Consider the following 26,722-nt stretch of genomic DNA (forward strand, 5'->3'; position numbering starts at 1 on the left):
AATATTTGGTCTGGAGTTGTTCCGTTGGCAACTGATTTTGCTGCAGCAATGTCCGCTTTGCCAATCAAATTGTTTGGTTGGGCTTTTTGCTGAGCCAAAGAGTAACAGCAACAGTAATCCATGTTCCCCGAGCACCGTGGAGTTAATTTTGTTTACAACAAATCGGTTCAAACACGCCCATAGTGAAATCCAAATGGCGTGTTAGTAGACCCATGTTCTGATAAGAGTTAAGTGTGTCTGGTCTGGAACTGGTTTCCTTGCTAAGAAGTTGGGGGTGTACAGTCTGTTGCCTGCAACCCTTCATCTAACAGCTCACTGTGACCCTGAGTTCACGGCTGCTGTTTTGTTGTATAGACAGATAGTTTTGGTAAATGTTAGCAGTAAACACGTTCTATTTTGTGTGACTAAAACATAATGAGAATCATCTGTGTTGTTGTTGATGTTTTGCCAGTTAAATGCTTTTAATGTGAAGACGCAGCAGCAGGAAATGTTAAGTTTCCATTAGCATTAGCGTCGTCTGATGGCACATACTGGAGTTTCCTGCTTTAATATTAGACTTAATTTAACTAAGTGGACCAAATTAATGCTTGTGTTGCTTTTGTTCAGGTGGATGTGGAATAGGTAATTAATGTTCACCTGATTGCCACATCATCTTTGCGTCACTCAAAAGCTATTAAGACAGGTTTAAATTTGCCACCAAGTTAATCCTGGCTGCCCTGTCGTGTTCATTTTTAATCAGGAGTGAGTCTCGGTTTCCGCTGCCGTACAACGTTTAACAGGAAGAGCAAAGCATAATTGAGTCATTTTAAACTCATTCTCAGTGTCAAGCGTTGTTGTTGTTTAGTGTTGGGTATAGCATATCATAAACTACTGATCCTATTCTGCCTGCACCAACCATAGTGCACTGCTGCTACTGTTAGCCATTTGTCTTAATAGGTTTACTGCTGGCTGTAGATCTCCTGGCACAGAGAAGCCCAGCCAGCATTAAGCTGCTTAGCCCGTTGCAACCTTTGGCCGGCCTCTTGCTTACTCTTACGCACACATAAACGCACATGCCGTCATTCTATTTGTCCTGTTTAGATACACGAATGCTCCACTATAAACAGTTAAACTGTTAGCAGATGGGGTGAAGGATATAGGCAAACTGTGCTGGAGGGCTGAATGCATGAAAGGAGTCACGTTTCATGATGTAATAGAGGAAAGAATCATAGCTTATGTTCTCTTATGCGTCAGTGCAAGTGATTTTCAAAAGGACGTGGAGATACGGTATATGTCCTCTCTCTGGAAGAGCACCCAGGGTCCTCGTCCTCTCTCTGGAAGAGCACCCAGGGTGCTGATGCTTTAGCTGCAGGAGGTTCTGGTAATGAATGTTTTATTAGCGTTAATGGGAAGAGATAAAGGACGGGAGTGAGATATGAGATTGGGTGGTGAGAATGTGGCAGCAGAATTCTTGTAATACGAATCCGCTTCTGCCTGTGTGATGAAATGATCTCCGGAAGAGTAAAGGGAGTCAGGTGATATGTATTTCAATTAGCAGAGTTCGCAGCTCTGCTTTTATCACTGTCTTTACTGTTCGGACCGTTAGCATCTGTTACAACTGGTTCAGGTGACGTTTCTTGTGTTTTTTTGTGTCCATAGACGGACTCGATGAGTCTTGCTGTCCATCAGAAACCCTGTTTGGAGAACGGGATCTGTACTTTCCTCTTGTTTTCTAATCGACTTCATGCATGCTTTGCATCGATTCACCGTGACTTCTGCACACGTGCACACTTTCATTGCCTTCCCTCCTCCAATATTCATGTGTCCCTTTAGTCGGGGACAATAGAGTGAGAGGAAACACTGCTGATGTTGCACCCCGGGCTTTGAAAGACCAGATACCTGAAACCACTTGATGCTAAGAGCTGATTGACAAAGAGGAAGCATGGGGGACAGGTGAAGGTGAAGGATGCAGATGAAAGGAGAGATGAAATGAGAGATACACAAACAAAAGTTCTCCATTTAGAAATTCATTCCACCTTCAAAGCAAAAATGTTCCTTGCTTAAATCAGATTTTTTTAGATTTGATTGTGTGTTTTAGTGAAGTTGAAGTTGGAAATGATATGGTTGCTTATCTGAGACGCTGTAGAAAATTGTCCACATAAATTAAATTGGAAATACCTCCGCTCATACTTATCATGACCATGTGAGCAGAGCTCTTTGGATTTCATTGTTTTCATAACAGAGTTCAGAGTTGCTTATGTCCAATTTGGATGTTTTGTTTTCCAGAGGAGGAGCTGAGGAAGCTGCGGGAAGAGACCAATGTGGACTCCCTGCGGCAGGAGCTGGAGAGAGAGCGGAGCAAAAGGATAGACCTGGAGCAGAAGATGAACGAGGTGCTCAAAACCAGGTAAGACAGGAAGACATAAAGCAGAGTCAAGGGCGCAGCCTGGACGACAGGAGATGAAGACTGAATGTGCCAGATGGGAAGCAATAATGAGTGAAAGACAGGAAACGGTGACACTGCACTTTGTAACACTTAAGCTGGGCCGAGTTTATCATGGGTCAAGTCGGATGGTGTGCGTGTGTGCTAGTGCTTCCCAAGGTTTTCGTTATAAATAGTAGCCTTAGCAGCTTGGTAGGCGGGGAGTTCCACAAGGAGGTGTGTTTGTGGGTTTCAAGGGAGATGGAAAGAGCGAGAGGAAAAAACAGAGACGAGTCACGCGCCAGTCGGACTTGCCAAGCGGTGACACAGAAGCCATGCTGGTGTCAGGATAAACCTGCATCTCTTGGCAACCACAAGCCACATGTATGGCTCTGCATGTGCGCTTGTGTGCGATCAGATGATACTCCTCTGACTGCCAATGGGAAATTCCTCCAGTGATCTCCAAGTGATTAGCCTGAGGAATGTCGGAGACGGTTTAGGGGTTTGTAAGAGGTGAAGTAATGTACCATGACCTAGGAAGTTTTCCTCACTTAATCCCTTGTCTGCACTATCCAGCTGGAGAAATGCATGTGAGCGTAGCATAACTAATACCCACATACCCTTGAGCACAGCTGTGGAGTTGCTACTTGTAAATGATTAGGAACCTGTAAAACAAAACTAAATTAGTTCTCTTGAAAACCAAAAGTGGCAAATAATTACTTTGTTTTCCTTGGAGAGAAGATCAACGTAGTATTTTTAAGCTTTAATTTTTCGGTTATTTCCAACTAGAGACGCTTTCCAAAGCTAATAAACTCTGAGTGCTGTTTCATTCATTTCTGTGTACATTTATAACTTTTTAATTAATGAGATATGTGACAGTTGAACTAAGTTGCTTCTTGTCTCTATACGTGCCTCTGTGCGTCTTGTGACAGTTGTTGATTTATCCAGCTCAGCAGCTCTCCTCGTATTAACACGTGATCTTCCTGAGGACTTCCAGCAGCTCTGACAATACAGAAGTGAGACTGACACATGACAGACCCTCTTCTCTTTCCCCACTTCAGGCTAGAGGACTCTCCGCCGCAGCCTCCCCGAAAACAGCAGTCGCCCTCAAACAATGGAACAGGTGAGACCATTAGAGGACAAGAGAGAGAGAAAGAGAGAGAGAGCGAGAGAGAGTGGTGGGTGTGGGGGTGAGTGGGAGTTTGTGGAACTGACAGGAAATGAGTGGGGAAGGATGGCTGTGACGTCTTTAGAGTGTGGGAGTAAATCAAGAAGAGTGTTAGTGTGTGTGTGTGTGTGTGTGTGTGTGTGTGTGTGTGTGTGTGTGTGCGTGCATGGGAGGTGGGGATGTAGGGTGTGTGTGGCGGTGCTCAGTAAGGACAGACTGTGTCGGAAGTGTCCGTGGGTTATTGTAGGACATAAAGCAGCGCGTAGAGTGCGTGACTACACACACAGATACACACTAGCGAGGTGAAATCCAGTGTGCTGTATGGAGCAATGAAAAAATACAACAAACCGCATTAATGCGTCAAAAGTTATTGTACTGTGGAGGTTATTTGTTACCATTATGTCAGGTCTTCATAGTGTGGTTTTTATTTTAATCATTTAATTTTTTAAACGCGCCAGACAGAGGAGACGAGAGCTTACTACTGCAGCAAAAGTCTGACGTTGTTGATGTGTCTGAATTACAGTTTTCCGTACTTTGACTGGTAATGACCTACACCCTGTGTGTGTGTGTGTGTGTGTGTGTGGTCTCAGTAAAAGGGAATGGGAGGGAAAGACAGAGAGGCTAATTTCGGAAAATGGGTTATGATTGTAGATCACTTCATCTGGGGCAGACACGCCTGAGCTCCAGCTGGCATCGGAGGCGTGCGTCGGTGCCACTGTTGCGTCGAGATAGATTAGGAATGTGTGTGCTAGGACTTGTTTAGATACAGGAACAGAGAAAGGCATAATTAGTGAAAGGTGAAAGGCTGAACGGAGTAATTGGCGCGGATGGGACGTTAGGTACCTGTGCAAACTTCAAATTAAATGGACTTGTTACAGAATGTAGGCAGCAGAAAGAAAGTTTTCACTTTGGTTCACTTTTATTATTTTCGGGAGATTTGCCAGAGCACTCGGGCAGTTTGTCACCTGGAGCGGCTGCTCAGTTCAACCACGGGAAATAAATGTGAGGTTTCACCACAGCAGCTGAGGGGTCTGGTCTTTGCTCAGGGGCACTTCAGCATAAACAATTAGGCTAAGCTCCTCTCCTCTTAAGCTAAAAGGCCACATTCACCACGTGAAACTGTAAGGTTAGAAGCAACACTACATGCCTCTGATTTCATGGATGACTTCATGCAGCATATCATTCTTGAATATTAAGGTTAGATTAGGATCCTTATTAGTCATTATAACATAACCCATAACCTGTAAGTTGGTGACATTTTCCCCTTAGAAAAATGTATTACAGGACTCAAAGTAGTTAGCTGGCTATGCTAATAGCTGTATCTTACATGGCAGCAGATGCAAACTGTTACATCAGTTCCCTTCCTCTTTGCTCTCACGTTTTTGGTTTGGGGATAGCAATAAAAAGATACCACAGTCCAATTCTCTCTCTTACTTTGTTAATTTCTAAATTATTATGACCGCTCCATGCACACCAGAGCAGGTTTAATTGGTTCAGTCTGGACCCGATGACAATCCATGAGACAAATTCATTGATGAGTTAACCTAACTTGGATGTGTCTGCTCCCTTCAGCAGATAAACAGCAGAAGGAGGTCTGGAGTTCAAGGCTGCAGAAGTGGCTGTACGAGCGCTTCGGGGTTTACATCGAAGACTTCCGCTTCCAGCCGGAGGAAAACACTGTGGAGGCAGAGGAACCGCTAAGTGCTAAAAGGTGGGTGAAATCTGCTTTTCATCAGAACATGAAGTGTCTGTCCTCAGGTACGGGTTCTGCGGCTGTTGAAAGAGATGTGGAATAAGACATTCAGACAGCAGCAGGGGAGTACTAAAGGTTTATAGCCAAGCAGGAGTCGTCTTTTGATAATCAGAATGTGCTACACATACACTGTGGCTGACTCACTGTGTCATTGCGTTGGTTCCTAGATGATTATTTCATATCAGCTTTTTATTTTGCGCAGAGACACGACAGAGGAAGTTGGAAGCTTTTTTCACATTTGGTTTCTCTTCTGCGTCTTTCTCTGCTCCTCTATAAAGGAGAGTGAGTCATACCAAACCGGCGAAGGCCGAAGTGTCGCCACCTCCTCTCGCACATAAAGCAGAGTTTTCTTTTCAAGTGCTTGTACGTGAGCATCTACGTGTATCCTGACCTTCATTTCTTGTGTTTTCCATCCAGGTTGACAGAAAATATGAGACGCCTCAGTGAGTACTCAAACACACTCTTAACAGAAGCAGCTGTTAGAATATCACCTTTGCTTGTTAGCCACTGCATACATATACGTCATTCTATAACAATGTATACTACAGACCTGTACAGTAGGAATACATTATTTGGCATTCATCATTCAAACATGTTATTCAGTCTGGAATGGACTCAGATCCACTGTAAAAACATACCTTAACTTATATGGCTTTTCTTAAGGATACAACTTCTCCTTTTCAGAAGTACATATTAGGTACATCATAATTAATACAATGTACCCTCTCTTGCCATTTTATTAAGTACACTAGTTAACCAAACGTATTCTAATATAACAGTCCTGCATTAAATCATAGCTTTATGGAGGTTATGGTGTTCAGTTTTTGTTGAAACAGCGTTACAAAGGTTGTAATTGAACTGCATTATCATTTTGGAAGATGTTGTTTGTAATGCTGTTAAACTGGATTGAATAAAACAGAGATGTGCTGTCAAAATGCTGAATACCTTAACCTTCATGAAGATGAGATTAAGTCAAGGACTGTTATATTAGATAGTGTGTGTTTTCACCAGTGTACCTGATGAAATAGCAAGTGAGTGTATATCAATACAAGACACACAATGTTGTTCTGTTCCTTGTATTAGAATTAAACAACACTGAATATTTCCCTCTGCCCCTGTTGTTTCAGAGAGAGGAGCGAGACCTGTCACCAACTTCTTAAGGAACCTCTCCGCCTTATCTAATTGGCACTCCGTCTACACCTCAGCTATTGCCTTCATTGTGAGTGCACACCTTTTCTACTATTGCTACAAACCAATGTTTATTTCGGCTACAACCATGCCTGGAGGCTGGTTGTCTGCCCATTCGTACGTATGTTTATTATATTGATGAAACAGAATTTCTTCTCTTTATTATTTCTTGGTACAAACATTGATTCTGATAATCCAAGGTCATGTGATCTGACATCATAGCGTTCTACAAAGCACAGTTGTATTAATCAGTTTGGACAGGCTTGGATGTAAACTGCAACTTGACTAGTTGTCAGAGGCCTTTAACTACAGGGCCTTAATTCTTGTTGATGTCTAAGCTTAAATAGAAATGTGAGATCTATAGTGTCACTCTGACCCCATTTGGCCTCACGGCCTTGTTACATGACCAGGAAATTAAATGAAGTTATTTCTGCTTCACAGTGATGTGTTGCAGTGACTCTGCCAAAGACTGCAGAGCTCTAATCAGATCTGCATTAATGTCCACAGTCAGTGATTATGCTAAATCATCTTCAGCCCACCGACTGTGACCGTATCATGCCAAGACCATCTTGGTGTCTAGAGTTGACCCTGCTTTAGTGTAGACATGTGACTAATGGTACATCGCCCTCTGCCATTATATCACCCGAAATGAAATAAGTCAGATCAGGGTCAGACCAGGGCACCTCATTCTTTAATCTTATCATCGATATACTTAAAGCTGCACAGTTTCCTTGAGCTGCTTGTCAAATAAAACGTGGCGACTTTGAACCTTCTGCAGCCGCTGTTAACTGCTCAGTTAACCAATCACCAGAAACAAAATGCATATTGTACTACATAGTGTTAAACTGCATACATATTGTACTGTGTTTCCTCTTCCCTTCAGATTTACATGAATGCTGCTTGGCATGGCTGGGCCATTCCCATGTTCCTCTTCCTGGCTATCCTGCGCTTGTCCTTAAATTACCTCATCGCCAGGTAAAAACATGATTGAGTCAGTGGACAGTCCTGTATCAGAGGAACACCCATGGCACCAGTTCTTATTGGATTGTTTAGCTGAACCATGTATCGTGCATTCTGTGTGACAAAACTATATTGAAAGTTAAACACTGTGGCCACAGCTGTGCTGGTAGTGAACAGATTTGCACTGTGGGTGGCAAGCCTCATACCAAATGTTCTGGCTATGGTTAAAACATACACACATGTGTGTATTGTATTTCTTGTAATTCTAATTGTCACTGCAAAAGACCAACACATGATAGCAAACAAGGTAAGCCCCTGTTTATACACGCAGCTACTGAAGCTGTAAAACAATAAAATCCCTTTTAAAGTGGGCTATCTTAAGATCATTATGAAATGAGGGCACATTAGTACTTGTCAGACATTTGTCTGGACTCAGACTATCAAACTAGGACACTTGGTCACAATAAAAGTTCTTAAGAGTTTGGGGAGTAGTTTGTTGACCTGATTTCATCCAAACACTTTATATACTTCTGTAGAAAAGTATTATTACACCTTTTTCTTTTCCAGAGGTTGGAGGATCCAGTGGAGCATTGTGCCTGAGGTCTCTGAACCCATGGTAAGACAACTTCCTGTTTCCTGTTTGCATATTTCCACCACAGGTCAGCATGTAGTTTTTCTAATTTGTCTTTTTGTCGTACACAGGAGCCTCCGAAGGAAGACTTGACTGTGTCTGAGAAGTTCCAGCTTGTACTTGACGTTGCACAAAAAGCACAGGTGCAGCACAGGTTCATGTTTATTATCAAATCAGAGTGCAACAATAAGTCAGTTCTAGTGGTTCATGCACTGCTTCAACTTTCTTTACAGAACCTTTTTGGTAAGATGGCAGATGTTTTGGAGAAGATAAAGAAGTACGTTTAAAAAGTATTTTACTCTAACAATCAACCATCTAAGCAATCATTACGATGTAACTTAATCTGTTTTTCTCTTTCCCTCTGTGTGTGTGTCTGTACGTTTGTCTGTCAGCTTGTTTATGTGGGTGCAGCCAGAGAGCACCCGGAAACTTTACGTCTGCCTATGGGTGGCTTTCATCACCTCCTGCATCCTGCCATACAAACTAATGGGCTTCATGATGGGTGAGAGACGTACACAGAGCTGCTTTATCCATCGGACATGCTGCACATAGTACACGTGGGCCCTGGATGAATGCATTACTCAATCCAGTACACACAAACAAATGCATTCATACAGAACTTGCGTAACTTGGTTTTCGCTATGTTCTCTCAGAAAGCTTATGTGCTGTAAGACTTCTAGGGAATATTGAGGCGTTGAAATGATGTCATTTGAAGTTTTTCACATTGTTTTTGGCCATTATTCTTGGCATGGCTTACATCAGAAAAACACAACTTGACTTTATTTAGCTGCCAGACAGATATTAATATTAATTCAGTCAAAGTTTCTTTATGTAACATCAGCTAAGGGCATCCATGCAGTGTGAGCCACCTGCCTTGGGCCGGAACAGCCCCAGTCAGCCCTAGCTTTACCAGGATCATACGAGCACTGTTGTAGTTTCACTCTTAAGCACATCGAGTTAGCCTCTCCCAGCAGGACCTTTTCTAGTGGTGGCTTCTGTGTCCTCCAGCTATGTTGATACTCTGTCTGACAGAGAGGACAAGATCGAGCCGCCTCTCTCCGTTTTTTTTCCATTGCATAGAACTCTCATTTTTATTTTGGCATTCATTTGGATATCTTCCTCAATTTGACGTTAGGCTCTCCTCTGTTCCTAAGCTTTACTGAACAGAAAATCCAGTATTCTCTCCATCTGTCTGTTAAAGTTCAACTGCAGGCTATTTGCATGCTTATCTGATAATGTTTGTTACTACTTTTTCCTGTAAACAAGTGGGCTCACATTTCCTTACAAGAGGTTTACACAAAGGCTATGTTTATTCGGCCATACTTACAGTTGGCCCTGTGTCCTAAATGCACCCCCTTACTAGTGGAAATAAAAGAGACAAGACAACAAAAATCACTGTATGTTCAAGACCTACATTGTGCTAATAGGTAAATGTTACATTTGCAGTCTCACATCTGTGTTGTGGCCCAGCTCACTGTTTAACTTCATAGTGAAAGTGGGTAATGATCAGCCCGGGATGAAAGTGTCTTTTCTAATTAATGTGACGCTAATGGCTGACACGGTCCATGGTTCACATTTGCTCAATGATTTATACAAGATGGAGAAACAATGGACTAATCAGAGCGAGTGGACAGGATTAACAATGGGCACTTTATTCCGTCGTACAATAACTAGCTAACCACATCGCTACATTCATGAAAAATAGAACAGAAAATGGTGACAGGAGTGGATTAGAGCCATTGACGATGTGCAACGCAGATAATAATTCTGAAATCTGCATCAGTACTAAATAGAGCAGTGAGTGCTGGATGTACGCTTTAAATTAATTGGCATGGGACCTCCTTTCAAGGGACCCATCTGCTAGCATGAGCATAATGTCCCAACTCTATCTGAATATAGCTGTAACATGTGTTATAAAAATATTGAGTTGGGAAAGTTGCTGAATCATGTGAAACAATCAGAGTGAAGAATACAAAAGGCTATACCATGAGTAGCACTGATATTTGAAGAATGATTTGAAAGGAGTACCTTTGATACCCACTCCTTCCAAAGCAGCTTTTTTCACATCTGTGTCCATTTCTCCTCTCTTCAGGCCTGTATGCTGGTATCAAGTTCTTCATCATAGACTTCCTGTTCAAGAGCTGTCCGAAGCTTCGGGACAAATACGACACTCCCCACATCGTGTGGAACAGCCTTCCCACCGACCCCCAGCTCAAAGAGAGGACCAACGCCACTGTGTCGCGGCGGGTAAGGGAGCCACATTTCCCACCCCCTTCACTTCCTCCTCTCGAAGGGGCTTGTTTTCCTAAACAAACTGACGTGTAAACACAGATGACTGAGCATGGCGTGGGCTAAGCCTCTGAGATATATAGTTCAAATATGATACTTCTGCAGTGATGCGTTTGCCATCCACTGTAGATTTGAGTTATTTCTATAGACGTACCCAGTGAGCTACTCCAACACGGACGCTTGTCTTAATAATATTTAATAAAACTCGTGCTCATATCCAATCGACAAAATGTAGCTAATCCATCATCTGTCAGCCAGGGTCAGTCTTTGATACCCACCCACTAAAGTGCCAGTCCTCCTCCCACTTATTCTCCTGCGGTCGAGCAAAGAGAAGAGAGAGATCAATATCAAGTATCAAAATATCATCTCTCCTATCAATAATACATCACAACTCAGCCGCTCACTCTCTGTTCTCGCCGCGTGGCCCAGAACAGACGGCGGGTCGGCACACGCCACACAGATACCTGATGTCTCTTTACATGAATGTTTGAGTGTGTGGAATGTCTGCTGTGGCCTCAGTCACAGGTGTACTCTGTCGTTTCTCTCTCTCAGCTCTCTGTCATTGAGAAGGTAGGGACTCCAGTGTGTCTCCCTTTGGTTCCTCTACTGTGCCTGGATGTGCCGCCAGCTCACCTCAAAGCGTGTGTGGGTGTGTGTGATGTGTGATGTGTGGGTGTGTGCGATGTGTGACACACCTTGGAACTGGCTATCAGTGATTTTGAACAGAATGGATCAAAAAGTCATCGTAAAGAATAGTCCACAATTTCAAAAAAGCTTTAGAGTTTTCTCACTGTATGTTATTTAACATTACAGCGGATTGATTTCTATACATGTGCTGTTCAACATTTTCAAGACCGTTGACACTTTTGATCCATTTCTTTGTGAGAAGTAGCAGTATGTTTCCTGAGTAGTTCCACACAGAAAACCCTGACCAATGTCATTTCGTGTTAGCTCATTAAATCCTCCCTAGTCCTCAGTGAACATAGTAATTGATCCTAAAGTGTAGTTGCTGTTAGTTTTTATAAAGTCCGTTTATCACATAAAACTGTAAACTGTATATAACTTGGATGGACGAACAATCCATGACTTCGGAGCAGTTTCGTGGCTCCAGCAGTCGCCATCTTCATAGTTTATTCAGAAAGAGGTGGAGCGTGAAAGGCTGGGAGCTGAGGCCGACAGCTAGCCTCGCCTCCCAGCTTTGATAGCACTCACCTGTTACTTAAAGCAGCCACGGCATTAATTATGCTTTCAGACCTGATACTATCAAACAGTAGGAATGTTTGTTTCTGCTGTAAAGTTGATCATTTAAACACGGAAGTCGACAGGAATCGACTTACTTTCGAGGCCAGCCTCAAGTGGTCATTTGAGGAACTGCACATTGGCTTCATTTTTCAATCCCATTGGTTGACGCTTGTGTACGACCAATCACTCCAGCTATTTTTTTTTTGTATGCCACATTTGGCCGATTTTCTCCTGTGTTGGCTTCTTTTTTCAACCCCAGAGGTGGCTGCTTCGTAGTTCAAGAGTGTGTTTTTTTACTAAAAATGATTATTGTTTCTCACAAACTAACAAGTATTTTTTGTACTTTACAACTGTCTGTACTGCTGTACTGTACGGATGCTGAGTGAATGATAGCCTCACCCTCTGCTTTGCACGTCACACCTGAGCCTGCTGCAAAGAAGTGCACACGCAGCAAAGCACCTAATGCAGTATGAAAAGTTGAGGAGGCTGTTTTAAGTTTGGCCACTAGTGTTTATAGCACTGGGAAGCTGTCGTCCAGTCAAATGTGTACAGACTCTTACCGTTTCTCCCTCTCTATCCTTCTTCCCCTCCTCGTGTTTTTCATGTTTTCACATCCTCTTTTTATCTTCCATACATCCCTTTGCCTCGTCTTTTCCTCACTTCTGTCCTCCTTTCATCCTGTCCTCCTTTTTCTTCTCGTCTGTGCCCCATCCTCCATCGCTCATCAGGTTCAGCCTGTTGTTTCTCGGGGCAGCCTCGCCACCATCCCATGTGGGGTGAGCAGAGAGGAAGACACGGGTCGCTCTCACAGCACCAAGAAGGGGGCCTTTCATGAGATCTTCAACCTGCCGGAGTCTGAGCGCCCTCTGCCGGGTGAGGGGACTTACTACAGCTCCAAACTTTCATTGCTTCACAGTTTAAACAAATAGGCAGAGAAACTGTTCATTCTGTAGATTTTTCTCACAGTGGTTTAGAACCAGGTTGCACACATGTTTATTTACTTATTAATTTTTTTGCAACCTTTTATTTATTTATTGAAAAGGATTTTTTGTGCGTACATACATGCAGCGGTAGTAGACAGAAATAATTGTGCATCCAGACAGTGGAATGTCAATAACCCTCTTGTCCCTTCCCACCATGTGAACAAACCCCTTTCAGGCCAGAGCAAAACAGGGACATTAGACAAACAACATACCCGCTCATACAAAGGGGGGGGGGGGGGGGCTGCTGTTGTTGCTAAGGGAGAAAATAGCATTGGAAAGAGAAGCTTAGTCCGCCTCCAGGCCTGGAAAAGAGAGTTTGTTAAGAGAGTTTACCACGTCCAGACCTCCAGGCCTCCATGTCTCTTGGAATGTCTTAACTCAACCACTGAACTGAGTGAGAATCTAATTTTTTCAAGCTTTAAGTTATAGAGCTCTTTCTTGATCCAGTTATCATGTGTTAAGGTGCAGACAAGCCTCTATTTCGAACAAGTTCAGCCTCTGGGGTAGCAAGGTTGTAAAAGCCAAAGCTTGCTTTGTTGTCATGGGGAGGTTAGTTTCAGGAGGGGTGCCGGCCAATAATGGATTAGAGGAAGTGATTTGCCCATAAGCTCTGCCCAGGGTCTTAAAAACACTCTCCCAAAAAGCCGCCAACTTTGGGCAAGACTAAAACATGTGTGTTATTAGCTGGGGACTGTTTACATCTGGTTACATCATCATGGAAGCATAGATTCTGGCCAGTTCAGCATTTGTATAATGAATTTTATGAAGGGTCTTGTATCAGATTAAGCCTTGCAGAGCTCATACAGAAGAAGAGTGAACTAAATTTAAGGCAGTATACCATTGACTGTTAGTTTCACATTCAGCTTGTCCTCCCATGCTGTTCTTATCAACATTAAAGACCTCAAGGTGACCAGTAAAGAGAAATCGAGATGCATTTCCCTTGATTAGGGCCTACTGATAAGAGGGCATCTATCAAAGTGTCAGGAGGACAGTTTGGGAAGTTCTTTAACAAAATACCTCATATGAAAAAAGTGAAAGAGAAGAGAGTTTGGCAAGTGATATTTACATAACAATTCCGCAAAAGACAAAAAGATACCTGTGTTACATAACTGTCGTGTTTATTTTTTAACCAGAGTGTTCTCTCTATTGTCTGTTCTCAGTGTGTGAGAACGGCTGGAGGTGCTGCTTAATAAACAGAGACCGGAAGATGCCCACGGACTACATCAGGAATGGAATGCTTTACGTCTCAGAGAAGTAAGTCTGCCTCTCAGGAGAGCTTTTCTTTTCATCGGATCTCAGGCTGCGGGATAGAAGAAGTAGTTATTCTTACAGTGGAGGGAGGCGCAGGGAATCGAGAGTTTGTGGTTTCAAGTTGCACCGAATCTTTCTCCCTCCCTGTATCTGTCAATCAGAGGAGCATCAAGCTGGACAGCTGTCCTGCTGAGATTACACCTGACTGACAAGAAGACCGTTCACTTAGTTGCCTGTTTTGTTTTGTCACTCTGACAGTTACCTGTGCTTTGAGAGCTCCAGCTCCAGATCCAGCTCTTCCAAGAAGAATAAAGTCATCAAGCTGGTGGACATCACTGACATACAAAAGGTACATCTAGTCAAGAACATCCTAAAACATCTTATTTTTGTGTATTATAATGTGCAGCTACTCCAATAATGTCTTGTTTTGTCCTCTACAGTACAAAGTGTTGTCAGTCCTACCAGGAAGTGGGATGGGCATCTCTATAGCCACTCCTTCCACTCAGAAGGTACAGACTGTTTTATAGACACATACAGTAGACTGAAAAATTATGTTTAGATACATGTATAATATATTGATCACTTGTATAAAACCATTCAGGTTGAGCTAGATAGGCGTATGTAACAACTACAGGAAGTTTGTGACTTGTTCTTGAAGACCTTGAATTTATACTTACCTACAGTAGTTGGTAGCAGCAGACCAGTTTCCATGGGACTTTTTTTTATTGATAATGAAATTTATTCAACTGGTCATAGAGAAGTAAGGGGTACTGCAAAATGTATGCTGACACAATATTTTGATCATATTTTTAATCATCTTAAAAGTGGGATTGGGCAACTGTACACATTAGCAGCCCCAAGTGGCCAAATGTGGTAATTGCAGGACTATTATTAATCACTGGTTTAATCCATCACTCTAGTCCACACTGACCTCTTTGTTACTGTCAAATTTCTCTAATATCTCTAAGTTTTGTGTCATATTTCCACATATACAGAGTTATTAACAGTTCTCTCATGTGTTGAGAACATTCAGACACCCGTTAATGGAGGTGTGTCATTTAAAATCCACTGGATAATCTTAAAAATGCCCCGCCGCAGAGATGAAGACAGGTTAACAATTTAACTGCTACTGTTCAAACATGTATGCAACTGCTAAAGCGTCTCTGTCTCCTCCAGCCATTGGTGTTTGGTGCCATGATCCACAGAGATGAAGCTTTCGAGGCCATCTTCACCCAGTACATGAAGATCATGACCACCACCAAGCCGCCGTCCAGCTCAGAGCTGTAGATACCCTGCGGTCCAGCAGCATACCTCCATACCGGGGCTAAAATCTGAGGCAGAGAGCCTCCTGAGTTTCATCTGGAAGACACTTTCAACATCCACACTCCTCTGCTGTGTGTGTGTGTGTGAGCCTCCTCCTCCTCTGGTGACGGGCGTCGGCTTCCTCAACGATGGCTCGGCTTTGATTGCTGGATTTCCTGCTTCGGCCATGTTGTAGAGGATATGTGGGCGTAGCTGGTATTTAGTCACATGACACACTGGACAGAATTTGCTAACAGAGGAGGGAGGGTCAGTGTGGTTTCTATCAAATCAGCTGAAGGCTGGTGAGAGGGCTGGTTCTCCTCTCCCACCTCGCTGACCAGCTGACTACTTTCCTGACCTACTTGTTTCTATGTTTGCATGTGTGAGTGTGTGTGCGCGTGTTCTTAAATGTGTCAGTTTTTCTCTTTATTCCGCAGTCAGTGGAGTGCTGTCTACTGTGGTAGGAAGACTTCAACAAGTGCTCAACCTGGATGTAAAACAAATCCTAACAAAAAAAAAAAAAAAAAAAACTAGCAGAGAAAAAGTGGTTCTTAACTGCCAGACATGTATAGGAACAGCTATATAAGCTTTAGCTTTAAAAATCACAGCAAATCAATGTTCAACTATCTACACGTTAAACTGATCGGTGCCTCTTGGCATAGCCCAACAACATGGTAGGAGTGTATATGTGTGAGTGGTCAGTGACTGTATTTTTTTTAAATGTGTATTATTAGCTGTGAAGACGTCAGATCACCATTTGACTGACACAGAGCCTTTCTGTTAGTTTACATCACTGCTGTCTCATTATTATTTTGGTTCTTCATTTCAGCAGTAGTCGTCACTGTCGGTCTAACAAACAGAAAATGTACGCTTCGGTGTTTGTAAGTGTGCGTATGTAAAACGTGCAGTGAATAGTTTTTTTTTGTTTGTTTGTTTTTTTTAAATGCCTTTTTGGATGAGCAGCTTTTGGCCCTGGAGCTGCTGGTCGTGTCCAAGACGAGAGCACAACGCCGACTGCCATTCAGGAAGGTGGCGCAGTGAGAGAACATAGCCTCCCATGTCTAAACTTCTCTTTTCAAGGCACAATCTGTTCGTAGAACGAGAGAGATTTTCCATCACCGGTATTCTCCCCGCACTTTATTAGAACTAGTAACTGGAATTGTTGACACTTTTGAGTCTTCAAAGGCCCATTACTTCCACTGGTCAGTGTTAGCGATAGTTTCCAAGCTACCACTCAGTCCCTATGGTATTTCTGTTTTGTCTGACTCATTGAGTCAGCACCGGTCACACTCTGAAGAAGGTATTTTAACTTGAAACCACCAACAGATTCTTTTTACAAAGACTGTTCAGATATTATTTAAAGTGGCAATCTCAAACATGGAATATTTCAAACTGATCCGCTGTCAGAAAATATCACAAAAGTAGCCGCTGTCATTTTTTTAGGCACATTTCTAATCACAGATAGCAGTAAGCACTAAGTTCACTGACTAACCCATCGTATTTCCTGAGACTACTTCATAATATAGTCAATTAATATGGAGCGTTCATATCCAGATGCCTGTAAATAGAGATTACATTAGCAGGAATATCTTGATAATGCAGATATATAAATATGACCATAGTTTGATGAGTGGGCCACAGGCTCAGACACCATTGTGTTACCTTATCGAGTTAAATATACCGACATTTATTTACAAGAAAATCTTTGAGATTGCCACTTTAAGAATCCATCACAGATCCTCATTAAACACGTCTTTGCTGTTCAGGTTGTTTCAGGTTCCATGAGCAGTAATATGAATCAAATCCCAAAACCAGGATTATAATCTTTAAAAAAAAAAAAGAAAAAAGAAAAAAAATCATGATATTATTTTATATTCTTATCTTTTGCCTCTTTCTTGCACTTTTACGTAACGCCACAGTGAGTGCTCTTCCACGTCATCTCGGTGTAGTCTCTTTCTTTTCAACAGTAGTCAATGAAGCAGAGGAAGTTTCTAGACTGAGCGAGAATATTTCGGCGTCACTTTAGTTTAAGTCACCGTTCTGGAGAGTGAAGCTGGTCTTTGTTCTTGCGGAACAGCTCGATATGTAGAAATATAATGCCAAACTACATCAGACACTTTAGCGTGTTTTGTGAGATGAATGGGGACGGGATGCAGGAGTGGAGGCGAGGAGTTTAGTTGGAGAGAGACGGTAGCTATTCCGGTCACACTCCTGTTTAGTGAAGGCCCAGCAGCCCAGGCTTCACAAAACACAGTTTAAAGGGAGACCTTGACATTTGAATATTTACTTTAGTCATTGTTGCTCACGTTCTGTGTCACAGGCTTCTCTCTGCAAATCCTCTTGTTCATCATTGTTGATTCAAATCAGCTGAACTGGATATGAAGTTGCAAAAGACGCAATGGAACCAGTTATAGTCTAAATTAAAGGATTTTTTTTCATTTGTATGATTTAGCCTGTTATTAACGGGCTGCCTTCACAGACGTGGATTCCTATTTTTGTTTAGAGATGAATCTGATCCACGAACGGGTGAAATAGGTAGCAGTCTCACTGTGTGGTCGGACGGCTCGTCGTAGTCTTAAAGCTTTTACCTGAAGCCTTTTGTCATCTGTTAACTCTGAGGAGCAGCCCGGCGGGAAACTCCCAACGAGGCCGCTCTCAGTTGAAGCACAGAATGTATCACGTTCTAAATGTCTACCATTATTATTATTTTTTCTTTTGCCAAATCTTTGCGTTTCTGTCTGCCATATTCTGCCTACGCTCATGTTTACAGAAGGTTGTAAAAAAAAAAAAAATACGCTGTTTTCTTTTTTTTTATTTTGGTTTCACCCAGTTTGAATTCCTTTGACTCTGGAGTTATGAAGACTGGACTGCTGTTCTTGAATTGATGTCTCGTTGACTCTGCACCGCTCACATGGCCGTCTCTGCTCGCCACATAGCCAACACCGATCATAGTGACGACGAGAGCAGTATTTTGAACCTCACACAGCATGTAAATTGTCATATCCAACATCGCTGGAGTTGTAGCGTAGTGGAAGTTGCCGTAAACATCGGGCTTCGTACGGAGCAGAGACGGTCATGGTGGACTGAAATGGCAACATCAGTGTTTCTGACAGTTAGTCGTGACACCTTTTGAAGAGTTGTAGAGAAAGAGCTAAAGTTGGATTCCTTTTTTTTAAATAAAAGCAATGTGAACATGGCTCAAAAACGTTTTCCTTCTTACTGAGAGTTAGATGAGAAAACTGATTCTACTCCCTTACATATATCGTCGCTATAGTTACCTTCATACAGGCTGGAGCCATGCTAGCTCAGCTCTCTGCTAAGCTAATGGTTGCTAGCTGTAGCTGTTTACTTAGTGAGAACTGGGACATTTTGTTAATTTAAATGTTTTGGGGTGGGTTTTTTTTTTTTTTGAGTCACAGTCTATTTGAGTTTTTCTTAGTTCAGTATATACATCAGAAGTCCTGATTATTGCACTTGCTTTCTGTTCTGAAAACTGTGTGCTTTTACCAAACCCGCCTCGCTCGGTACAAACCTCTCAGAACGCTTTGAATCTCCCACGCAATCACGAGGGCATCGATTTTCTCATCTAACTTTTTAGAAAGGAAGTTGTCCAGTCAAAATGTTAACCATCTTCCTTTGAAGCCTCCAGCGACTGCAAAGGTCACAGACTCATCTGCGCTCGTTGTCAAAAACAGTGGTGTTGTCGTCTCCATTCGGGCTGGTGTCCTCACCGTTGTATTAAATGCGTATGTAGTTCCTCTAACTGTGTGTAAATGTTAATGATAAGTTTTCCAAACATCTCAACGTCTGAGTGACCCATACTGACTGCACAGTTGGTAACCCAACCAGGGGCTCCCGTCTATTTGGACGAATCGCAAACGAATAGTCTCAAGGCTCTAAAAACGGCCTCAATCTGAAATCGAGACTGAAGTGGATTAAAAATTCTAAAGGATGCATACTCGTGTTTTGTGGACTGAAGCGGCTCTCAGATTATCTGGTCCGTTAACTGCTAATTAAAGCCCGAGTGTTACTGGGAATCACTGCAGCCATTACAATGAGTAATTAATTTGTGGCTATAAATGGCTTCCTTTTTTTTTGTCAGAGAGGAATTTGTATACAAATTATTGTACAGTGAAGAAAACAAACCACTGAGTTTTTAAAAGACATGTCTATTGTAAAGGAAAATGTGATGTACATTTTTTAATTTAAGTAAATGAATTTAAGGTACAATTGTGCCTCTGTCTTTTTTTTCTACACTGCAGTACCTCTCTACCGCCACATGAGGTCACTGTGAGACCTCATGTCAGACTAGTCAGCCGGCAGAGTTTTCTCATTTCAACCTCCCCTCTCCACAGAGGAGGTCAGAGGTCAGGGTTAGCTTTCTAACCTTCTCACTCAAGGATATTTCAGTATTTTAGTCTCTACACAAGAATAAGAAAGTAGGTGGTTTGACATATTATACATGGCTGAAAAATCTCACTCCATTTCTATGGTGATTGCGCGGCCAGGGAATCGATAAAGAGGTGGAGGAAGGCCTGTTTGCACTTTCATCTTGCGTGTGCTGGTTTGACCTCGGCAACAAGATTTCAAGACCGTTTCTTTAGGTAAGAAGAAAAATATGTTTCAACATGTTGTATTTTTTTCCCCCATGGTTTAGTGTTACAAGCAGGCGTATGCAAATTTGGCATCAAAACACAATTAAATCTTGTAAAAACCTACACCAGTACTTCCTCTTGGTGTGTTTGTTCATTCCTCGTGCCTCTGAAATAAAAAGCCCCAACTTGATGGAGACACACAAAGTTCTACATCCAGCACAGTGCGGATTAAATGGCACCATTTCAGGTTTCTTTTCAGGTAATGGATCACACCTTCCCTTTGTGCCGAAGCAGAAATGAAGTCCATATTCAAGCGGTGAAAATGACAAGTCTGTCTGTGAGCTCTGATTGCAAGGTGACATCTGACTCCGAGCGGGTGGAGGACGTGATTGCGGCGGGGGGGGAAAAAAAAAGTTCCTCCTCAGACGCGGTACGTCTGCAGAGACCGTGATGAGGACCAAAGAGCTTGAATTAAAAATGAAAATAAGTCGAAAGTTTGAATGGAAGAAATGAAGATTAAAAAGGAGATTTGAAACAGAAAATCTTAAAAGTTAAAAATTCCAGTGACGGTCTTATAATTAGAAAAACCCGAAAGCTCAAACGCGTATCTCTAAATCAGAATTCTTTTTTTTTGTCATTGTGTTTAAAGAAGGTGGCTCCTTCACAAATCTGTACTGACGATATATCCTCCACGACAGCCTTACACTCACTTGCCAGTTCATTAGGTACTGCATGCATCCTAATATAACAATCCTGCATTAAATCTTAGTGCTATCGAATTGTGTTTTATTGACACGTTTCTATTATTTTGACATGCCTATTTTAGAAGGTGGGGTATGATAAATAACCACTTTAGCGTTTGATTTAATCCAGTTTAACTGCGCCACAAACTACATCCTCCACAATGATCATCCAGTTTAATTACAACCTTTCTCACACTGTTTCAACATAAACTGAACCGTTATGAAAGGAAAATTTAAAGAACACATTGAAAATACATCAGATCTCAATGGGAAACAAAATCATGTTGGATACTGATATGGACTGGGTAATGTGTTAGGGATGAGAGGATGCCACATCGTTTGATGGAGATAAAAACTATCAACCTACAGAGCAGCAACTTAAAATGCAACTCAGTAGTTTGCATGGCCCCCACGTGCTTGTATGCGTGCCAGTGCCAGTCGAGCTCCGCGGTGCCGGGCAGTGAGCGCAGGGCCCACTAGAGGACGTCGGGCCCTCAGGCCACCCTCATGAAGTCTGTTTCTGATTGTGTGGTCAGAAACATTCACACCAGTGGCCTGCTGGAGGTCATGTTGTAGTTGCTCTGGCAGCACTCATCCTGTTGTTCCTTCTTGCGCAAAGGAGCAGACACCGGTCCTGCTGACGGGTTGAAGAATCTCCTTCATGCTCTTGAGACCGCGCTGGAAGACACAGCAAACCTTTTGGCAATTTGGTGTGTGTACTGATGTGCCATCCTGGAGGAGCGGGACTAGTGAAAAACAGTCAGAAAATAAAAGGTGTGTGTGTGTGTGTGGGGGGGGGGGGGGGGGGGGGGGGGATATCGTGACCTCCACCTGTAAAACCATTCCTGTCTCAATGTTCCCCCTCTAGTGCACCTGTTGTTAATTTCACACTAAAGCAGCTGACATTGATTGACAACCCCCTCTGCTACTTAACTGACCACATCAATAACCCAGAAGTCTAACTGACTTGACGCTGTACTCTGATTAAAAACTGTTCCTTCAGTGTTTTTGAGCAGTGTATTAGAATGCATTCATTTTCACCAGTGTACCTAATGAACAGGCAAGTGAGAGTGAACGCTCCGTTTCAAGACAAGGCAAGAGAAGCAATGTCACGGACAGATTTCAGGGACACTGTTAATGACACCTCGGAGTCATTCAGAGGCTTCTGAGTATCCTGCTGCTTAGTTTGATGGATTCACTGTATTTTTAGTCTGCCCGTGAGAGAGCTGACAAACGTGGCATCATTTACCATTAGCATGCCATGACAAAATGGTGACATAGTTTTGACAGCTCAGCTCAGTCTCCTTGTCCACTCTGGGGCATGATGTGTGTACTTGCATTCATACGCGTCCGAGACCTCAGAACTGTATAAGTGCTTTAAGTGCTGACACAAATATTACAAAAGTGTAAGCTGCTCCAGAGCTCGCTAGCTGCAGATGCTAAATGTTCAAACTTAATTACAAAAGTAGTCAGCACTATATGCAACCACTGTCTGGATATAAAACGGCGTCACAACTCGGTTTCCTGAAGAGAGGTTTTGAAGCTCAGTGTGGGGTCTACGGCTGCGGCCATCTTGGCAGTGCCTGACGCTGCCTAAGTTCCTGCTAATTCATGATTTGAACAGCTGGATCAAAGGCGGGGGATACCTAGGCAGACAGCTAGCAACCTTTGAGGGCCCCCCACCTGTCATTCAAAATGACTACGGCCTTAAATATGCATAACTTCAAGCCTTGATACAGTTTAAACGGTAAGTTACATAAAGATACACCGACTTAAAGTAGTCTTAACTATATTCCACATAGTTCGACCAGAAACTTAGCTAACCTTTAGCTAAGCTCTAGCTAGCCTTGTAGTTAACAGCCTTCACATGAAGCTAACAGCTCCTATGCTATCTAAACTAGATATTGTAACCTTTACACCTGAAAAACATGTTTAATGAATACAAGGCCCAAAAGTAAAAGTTAATTAAGCCTGAGAGTGGTTCTAATCATTCTTTTAGATCAAGAATAGATGAAGGTCTTACACACCCTTGCCACTTAAAATTCATCATATAGTCTGCTTTAAGTTTGGACCAAAGGTGCCTACACTTATAGGTTTGTCAAACTCAGATGAACCTTGGCTCACCGGTGCTTTGAGCTAAAACTAATTTAGAAAAGTAGCATGATAATGTGGAAGTACTTATCAACCTCATTATTCATCCAGTGGTGAGCAGCAGTCTATACCAGACTTTATAGTTTAGTGGCATTACAAGCTACATTTTTAATACCTTGGTACATTTCTAGAACAGGGCATTCATTCACCTTCTTTCTCCTCTTCATACTCAACAGGAGCTCCTGTTTCCCACTTGTCAAATCATTATATGCTTCACCTGCACAGGTGTTTTCACTGATGTGGCCCGATGAGACCTTTTCTCTGTGAGCACGAAGGCTGTACTCTGGTGTCAGAGCTGTACGTTTTGGGGCACGTCAGCCCTTAACTTTGATTTTTCCTCTCTAAAAGTTTGTGGAGTTTGGTGACTTGGTTTAACTCCCAACGTAGCTGCAGTGAACCTGAGCGAAGCTCTGATCGGCCACCAGGACGGAGAACATCTGTGCCGCCGAAATCTGAACCACGGTGAGGTCAGAGATACGAGTTTCTTCATCTGAGTAAATAAGGCATGTTTGGAAATGTTTAAACAGAACATGGGGGCTTTGCCATGAAGGAAATTAATATATATATATATATATATATATATATATATATATATATAACCATAAAATGACCAAACGAAAAAATACACATTAAACAAAGGAAGGGCGTCTGAGGTAAATACATTTCTTCCACTTCCTCCAGATTTTAATCAAATTTAGTTTCATGAACAAAGTGATTCTGTCTGTTCTTAGTTAGGCTTTCCTGCACTGCTACACTCACTAAACCAAATTGTTATTTTGCTTTTATATTAATACTTTTTAAATTAAAAAAATTCAGTATACAGTTCCATCCAATTAAAAGTCATTTTTGTGCCTAATAGGATTTGACATTCTCTATGGTGCACTCTATGCTGTGCCAGAAAGAAATTATTAATGGCCACTTGAGAAATTACAGGAATGATTTTGCTGTTTTTGAACAGACACGTCCAGGACTGTGTGGTCTGTTTGTGTGTTAAGTGGACTGTCATTAGCTGAGGTGAGTTGAGGTGTGTGTGTTGGAGAAGAAAGGCTGCCTGCCCTGCGTTGAATGTTGAAATGATGCCACCCCTAAAGGGTAGCAGGCCACTGTGGCTATAACTCTCGCTTCTAGCAGCTGTCAGCACGTAGCATAATGACACACACACACACACACACACCCTAGCATGATACATGTGCTTCTCCTGCCATCATGGACGTTAATGATATTTATTACAAAATGTACTCAAATGACATCTGCAAAAAGACAAACAATAGAATTTTCACACAGAACTAGATATCGGCCGCTAAGTCAGATCCGATCAGAACACCAATCAGCGTTTGGTGAGCACACACGGTTCAATAACGCTCTTCTAATTGGATTCTCACCCAAAACAGCTCCGAGGAGCGGCTTCATCGGCAGCACCTCTTTGTCTCTACGGATGATGGCTCTTTTATGCAGATCCGGTTGTCAGCTTTACCCTCCCGGTGAACCTCTTGCTCATGACGCGACAAACACTACCAGAGGTAAACCCACGCTGAGAGGAAGCAGCCATTTGTGTCCGCGGGGCCGCGTTGCCTGCTAATTCACAAAACAAGCCACACACTGTTTTTACAGCAGCCAAATGAGGTATTTCAAACTGGGAAGGGGCTTCCAGAGAGCATGAGAGAGAAACAGCAGCCACAGAAAGACCATAAAAGCCTCTGGCTGGTGATAATGGCTGATAGCAGTGCTGTCCATAACTACTGGTAATTAGAAGTTAGTCAGCCTCGATCTCTCTCTCTGGCACAGGGCTGCCATTTTTGATATATGGAGGTCAAAGGAGGGGTGAAAGAGACATTGTGATTTGATAATAACATTATGTTAAAAAAAATAAAATGCAAAGAACTCCCTTAGCAGCCTTAGTTCATGGTTATTCCATGGAAACTAGCACAAATGTTTAGACACATCACCCCTTTACAAAAGGTTATGTATGGTTGTGTCCATAAAAAGTTTGTCAGGCTGAGTAATTTATCATTTTCCCCCCAAAAATCTAGCTAGCTAGCTACGTAACAACAGATTTATTGCGCTCTTTGCTAGCTAGCTAGCTATTATATCAGCATCCAGTTAGCCTTCAAAACTCTAACGTAACTTTATTTAGTTTCACAAATCTCTCAGAATATTGGTTGGTACAGTTTACTGAAGAGCACATAAAGCCCACCCAAATGATTTGACTGGCCTGGCAGATAATCAGTTCCCAACAAAATGACCACCTTTCCACCACCAAATGCTTTTGTGCGGGGGAAGCTGGGCTGGTTCCCAGGCAAATTCTGGTTAGCACTAGAAGAGAGGCGTAAGCAACTAGTAAACAGAACAAAATAATTAATCTGAACATTCAACTATCCTCCTGAGACCTAACAAAATTTTTGTCAGAATTTTTGTGATTTTTGACTATTTTTGTCTACTGGATGTCACAATATTTTTTCACCCAAAATATATATATATACTTCGTATTTTTTGATTCTAATCTGACCAAATGAGGTATTTCAAACTGGGAAGGGGGCTTCCAAAGCTTTAGATTCTTTAATGCAAGGATTTATTTACATCTGTAGAGTCATGTTTTTGAGTGGCAGTCCCAAAAACAGTGCTTTGCGTTTGTCTCACACAGAAAGATGTTATCTGTCCCAAAAGTAACCCACCTGTACTTTATCTGGTAATTTACTAACTAAAACATATCAAATATCCGCTTGAGAACAACCATAAACAACCCTTTCCAGACCATCCCTACCACGGCAAAAATGTTCATCCAGTCTCTAACAATAGAAAGACTAATATTAGCCGGTGAAGATTAACCACGAGCGGTGAATACGTATGAGAAAACATATCCTAAAATGGAAAATAAATATGTGCCATCAAATATTAAAACACGCAATATAAATTAGGCAGAACCATGATAAATGAAAGGCACTTGAGCTGCTTAGTGCCTGCGCCGTATCTCTGTGATATATTGAACATAAGTAGTTATGTTAATGTGGTCATTATTTAAGCTAATTCGCATTCATTAGCAAATAATTCTTTGTCAGCAGACTTGACGTAGTCGCATAATGGTTGGTATTAATGTAAGCTCTGCATCTTAACTGTATTAAGCAGTTTCAAAAAAAAAGAAGGAGAAAGATTTTTCTCTCCTCATTAATATCTATATTTATCCTGCGAGGTGTTTCAAGTCTGTTCAGATCATCAAGGATGAAGCCTCATCACTTTGAATTGTTCCAGCAGAATTAGCATAAAATGTGTGGTTAGACGAGAGATTGTGGCTTCTCCTTCGTCAGAAAATCATCACCTTATTGGATGTTTTCGATCTCCCAGGGGTCATTTCAGATTATCTACCAGTCACAGTATATATTTTTTTGTATATCCATTTTAATAAACTGATTTTGTATCCCCCCTCCCCCGGTCCTGTTTCCACGCTTATTGCCTGTAGCGCTGGGATGCTAAAAGTCACTCAGGGGTCGGCGGACTTATTCGCATTCATGCTCTGCTCCGTTTGTTGGGAACAGGGAGGTTTTTTTTTTTTGACGTAAAGGAGTGCCAGCTTGGTTCACGGAAACATTTGACATGCCGATGCCAATTACGTCCAAAACCTTCCCTCAGGACTCTCTCTCTCTCTCACACACACACACACCTAAAACTCTCGCAACCTTCCCCGAGGCCTCCAGCTGTTTGCTGTATAATGAAGGAGGAGGAGAAACCAGTGCTGTGCTGCTACCACCACCGCTGCCGCAGCTACCTGAAACCCAGCCATGGCTTACAGCATTTAATCTAACAGCGGTGCAATTGTAGCTTATGCAAGGAAAAATGTGTCCGGGATCAAATAAGTCAACCTCATGCTGTTGTGTCAAATAATAAACTCGTAATATTTGAGAAAGTTATGCCACGGTTTGTTTGCACTTTGGTACTCTGGCTGCGGCTCGTCTCTGAATTAGCTCTAATGAGGGACTTTTTGTTTGCTCTGCCTCGCTGTGCTGTTTAACCGTGTTTGGCTTTTGTCTGTTAAATCCAAAATCAACGGGCTGTGGGATCCTGACACACTAT

At 42.3% G+C, this 26,722-nt stretch overlaps 1 protein-coding gene across 6 annotated transcripts in view; it reads left to right on the forward strand.

Moving 5' to 3' along the window:
- The window catches only part of gramd4a (GRAM domain containing 4a), a 46,212-nt gene extending 26,670 nt beyond the window's left edge, over nt 1-19,542 (forward strand). Inside the window, exons 4-20 of one of the 6 annotated variants that reach the window (XM_084573117.1) lie at nt 2,266-2,386; nt 3,463-3,524; nt 5,142-5,280; nt 5,740-5,765; nt 6,450-6,541; nt 7,394-7,485; nt 8,038-8,086; nt 8,173-8,244; nt 8,335-8,378; nt 8,494-8,603; nt 10,194-10,348; nt 10,943-11,035; nt 12,361-12,505; nt 13,776-13,869; nt 14,125-14,215; nt 14,307-14,375; nt 15,043-19,542. In XM_084573117.1, the coding sequence (XP_084429243.1) occupies nt 2,266-2,386; nt 3,463-3,524; nt 5,142-5,280; nt 5,740-5,765; nt 6,450-6,541; nt 7,394-7,485; nt 8,038-8,086; nt 8,173-8,244; nt 8,335-8,378; nt 8,494-8,603; nt 10,194-10,348; nt 10,943-11,035; nt 12,361-12,505; nt 13,776-13,869; nt 14,125-14,215; nt 14,307-14,375; nt 15,043-15,153 (1,565 nt within the window). In that variant the 3' untranslated portion in view covers nt 15,154-19,542. The remainder of the gene's footprint in view (nt 1-2,265; nt 2,387-3,462; nt 3,525-5,141; nt 5,281-5,739; nt 5,766-6,449; nt 6,542-7,393; nt 7,486-8,037; nt 8,087-8,172; nt 8,245-8,334; nt 8,379-8,493; nt 8,604-10,193; nt 10,349-10,942; nt 11,036-12,360; nt 12,506-13,775; nt 13,870-14,124; nt 14,216-14,306; nt 14,376-15,042) is intronic. The other 5 variants (XM_084573119.1, XM_084573118.1, XM_084573120.1 and 2 more) reach the window with 5 other exon arrangements.
- Nucleotides 19,543-26,722: the final 7,180 nt, after the last annotated feature.

Source organism: Chelon labrosus, assembly GCF_963514085.1.
Source record: "Chelon labrosus genome assembly, chromosome: 23".
Lineage (NCBI taxonomy): Eukaryota > Metazoa > Chordata > Actinopteri > Mugiliformes > Mugilidae > Chelon > Chelon labrosus.